Source organism: Hyposmocoma kahamanoa, unplaced genomic scaffold (genome assembly GCF_003589595.1).
Source record: "Hyposmocoma kahamanoa isolate Upper Pololo Valley unplaced genomic scaffold, ASM358959v1 76, whole genome shotgun sequence".
NCBI classification, from domain to species: domain Eukaryota; kingdom Metazoa; phylum Arthropoda; class Insecta; order Lepidoptera; family Cosmopterigidae; genus Hyposmocoma; species Hyposmocoma kahamanoa.
The window spans coordinates 10,887,965-10,892,175 of NW_020653900.1; the positions used below are offsets into that span (position 1 = coordinate 10,887,965).

General features: G+C 34.1%; 1 protein-coding gene across 1 annotated transcript in view; it reads right to left on the reverse strand.

The window, feature by feature from the left end:
• LOC113232625 (serine/threonine-protein phosphatase 2A 55 kDa regulatory subunit B delta isoform) overlaps positions 1–4,211 on the reverse strand; it is an 81,275-nt gene that overhangs the window by 19,313 nt on the left and 57,751 nt on the right. Inside the window, exon 2 of the mRNA XM_026467396.1 lies at positions 4,003–4,163. Coding sequence (XP_026323181.1) covers positions 4,003–4,138 — 136 coding nt within the window. The 5' untranslated portion in view covers positions 4,139–4,163. The remainder of the gene's footprint in view (positions 1–4,002; positions 4,164–4,211) is intronic.

Genomic DNA, 4,211 nt, shown 5'->3' on the forward strand with positions numbered 1-4,211 from the left:
AGTTCTGTGAGCTTATAGCCTGTTTATTGGTATTTGATTGTTCTTCTCTGGTTAAGTTATAAGCCTTTGGACTAAAGAGTGCCATATGGTGTAACATTTTCATATAAATTAATGATTTTATAACATGATTTTATCGAGTGATAAACCTAGTGTTTCTTACACAACATGTATTTATATGGCTTCCTTTTGTATAACCATATTCAAGTTTCTGTTTTCCCTGTGATATACAAGGGTCTGTATTGTAATGGAGTTGTGCAATTACTGAACACTGGCTTATCGTACCAAAATGTAACATTGAAAAAAATGTAAAAGAGTCACATCAATGTCAATTAACGTTATCTCCATGAATACTGTTTTATACATAATATTTTGGGAAAATAGTGCACCGTTTAATGTTAAATAGTTGCATTTGTTAACTATGACAAGTGAATGTTGTACTGAAAAGAAGTAAAATTTATTTTGATCATGTTATAGATACGAGCAGAATTAAAAGTACCTAGATCCAGTTTTCCTTTTGTAAATTTAGTAGTTTGTCATTAAGTGACAAAATTATGTTTGTGAGAAATGCCACAAGTTATAAAAATACAACATTATAATGAAAGTGTACTGTTTATCCCAAAAACTGACTCAAAATATATTCAGCTACTTCTGAAGACAATTCTATACAATACAATAAAACAAAGTGATGTTAACCTATCCTAGGTTAATAGGTTCCAGTCTGGGTGTCCTGGTCAGTGTCCAAGAGTGAATTCTGTCCCTCTGATACTCATAGTACAGAGAATACCCAAATTTTAAGGTCATATTCCAGAACTCTACTCAATGCTCAAGTCAGGACTTGAGCATTGAGTAGAGCACTAGAAATCGTATGCATGCCATTAGGGCCATATTTCCAGTGCTTGCAACCATACTCAAGTCCTCACTTGAGCATTGAGTAGAGTTCTGGAATACGACTCAGAGACCAGGCAATTGGTATGGTTGTCTGGCGCATGTTACCATTATTACTGCTGGGGTTATTTAACAGACATACAGGATGAAAATATGTGTAAGCTAATGAACATTGCCAGCATTCTTATATATTAAGATAATGTAATTATTTAGTGGCAATAGACAGAGTCAACAATCAAAATATTGATCACTTCATCTGCAATTTTAATTCACAATAATAACTGGCCTAACTTGTTATTTAACTGCCCAGTGTATAGCATTTAACGATTTCGTAAATAAGGTGATCCTTGAGAGCTGTTACTCAACAACACATCTATCCATGTCATCAGTTATGTGTAGAGGAATGCCTCGCAGGCCCGAGGGGCGAACGGGAGGGGGGTACACAAAAAACCGCACCTGCATGTTAACCTATTTCAAAATAACGACTTTTTATCAGATTCCTCGTGTTTCAGGTACAAATTGTGAACAATGCCGCGTCCTTATTGTAAATATGCAACCGATAATGTTAATACAGCTCGCAATAAAATGCTACGTCAGTGTTTGCCGAACTCCGCGATCAACAAATTGCAATCATCTGATGATACAAACAATCATTGTCACATTACTGTAACCCACAACAAACGTTATTTCAACTACATTTCAGCCCGAAGATCGTTGCGAGAACCTTCTCAACACTACTTCTCTAGCGTAACAATAAAAAACGAACGAGCAGAAGGTTAAAACCATCGGCGAAGTACAAATAACCAAAACACTTCACTCCAAGCCATTTATCACAGATAAACACTAATTAAATAACACACTAATTACAACAACATTGCATTTACCGTCGGAGTTTGAACGATAAAACATCTTGCGACTTATTGCGATTCCCAAATCCGATTTCGCCCTTGACTAGCGGGCGCTAAAAGTCACCACTTACCGGCCATGACAAAGCCCAGCACAAAAACTTAAGAAGTTCGATAGTTTTATAACACAATCACCACAATGTTTTGCTAAAACATCACATAAATTTGCCGATGAAAATAGATTAGAAACATTTCAGTATTACATCGGTAAAAAGCAATGGCGCTGAGAAAATATACAATAAATTACTGCAGAACTTGGTGTTGCCATACTGAGCATATAAAATTTTACTAAACGCCAACTGACTAAACTTAAAATTACCGTACAGTCACGTGCCATAAATTTGTTACAAGCAACGAAACTTACATTCGAATTTTACAGAAAATGTCCCATTAAATACAAAATATTACGCAAGAATAATTTTTATAAATAATGTGAACACATATGTCGATACCTCCCATATAAGTTGTTGTAAGTCAAAATACCATTTGTTGCCTTTCAACCATAAATCCTTTTTTAAAATATATTACAGGTTCCATTTCCGAAAGTATATATAACACTAATTGATTTCTTTACCTTTAAATAATGGAACCTATAATATACATAAAAAGTCATTAAAAATTAATTAGCAAAAAAAATTTATTTCATTAACCAGTTATGTGTGTTATCGATATATGTACACCTACATAAAGATAAGGTAGGCAATGGCATAATAACACCAATCACACAATAGGTTTTATCACATAAAAGGTATAAAAATTGGCAAGGTATACATTTGCCGGCCTCTAGTCGAGTAGTTTGCACAATGGTTTTCATGGTGTCACCATCTCTGTAATCCCGGGTTCGATCCCTGGCCGGGTCAGTGTAGAAAACTAACTTTTCTACTCTGTGTTGGGTCTGGTGTTTGTGGTACCGTCGTTGTTTTCGATTTCCATAACACAAGTTCTTTAGCTACTTTGGGATTAGAGCAACGTATGTGATGTTGCCTAATATTTATATTATATTTAAAAAATATTCATACTAAGTACATGAAACAAATTATGTATATACTTATATGGAAATTTTATAATTCATAAATAAGCATAAAAAATTTGGTCTAATTTCGTTCATAGAATTTTTCAACCTTTCCATTTTGCAGATGTGGCCTTTTTATACCGAGGGTAGAGTACATAACATAAACTATAAAAAAAATTTAAAATAGTACTTTACGTCATTTACAGTCATCGTCATTTACAGTTCTTATAACTTAAGGCACGATTTTATTAATCTAAGCTAAATCATTTCCAATTTTGTGACAATTAATACAAAATAGAATTTCATATTTATTTATGTTGTTAAATAAAATAACGGCTAACGACACAAATCTCCGCAACTAAAATTTTGTACTACGGTAGGCGAAATAAATAAAAATGGCAACATTTACAGTTCAAAAATGACATTTACTTGACGTTGTTGTCAATGAAAAGCGCGCACTTCGTTTTCGACATTACTGCCACCTGTTAGCGGCTTTTATAACTTTACTGTTTTACCGACGTAAATATTACCTGTCTTCTGTCTTACTCATTTCAATGCAATAAATGTATAACCAATGAACAAGTATTATTACATCGTTGTGTATAACAGTCTGGGAGTAATTATTAGAGGATTAAAAAATGAGTAATTACTCTATATACCACCAAAAAAATTGTTTTGATCAAAGTATAGTATAAAACAACTTTAATACTCGTTCCATGCATTTTTTTTAGTCACAAGATAATAGACGAGCGTTTCCGGTTTGACACAAGTTTGAAATTGAATTCTCTGTCATTTCGTTGCAAGGATTTTCGATCAGAAAAAATATTTTAATTTCTTAAAACTTTATTTCTAGGGTTTGCTGAAACAATAAGCGGCTAAAATGGCTGATGATGACGATTTCGATGTTGATGAGAAAATTAACGAAAGAATGTTCAATTCTGTAAGTATAAAATTTTGTACGAGATCAAGGTTACTTATTCCTGCTAACACTAGCAAGCTACTAATGGCACTCCAGGCCTGTACCTACCTGCTCAGATAGTGATTGGTCACCCTGCGACAAGCCCAGAGAATTTTCTTTACATCGCATTAATTACCGGATATGCAGGTTATCAACCAACTTACTATAATTTTGGTAAACAGTAAAATGTATTTGAGCATATTTCATCTGCGTGCGAACGATATTATAAGGTATGTACTTACTGTTTTTAAGTCCGTGATCGAAAATTATGCTCAATTTCTGCAAACTGTTCTGCCTAGCTTCTGCAAACAGCCTCCTCTTGTTTTTGGGCGAAGATTGTGTGGCCAACGGTGACACTACCATGGTTGTGGTCGCCATTTTCACTTCACCATGTCAGGTAGATCTGCGTAAGTAGAAAACTGAAATTATCTCGTGGTCATGAACATAGATA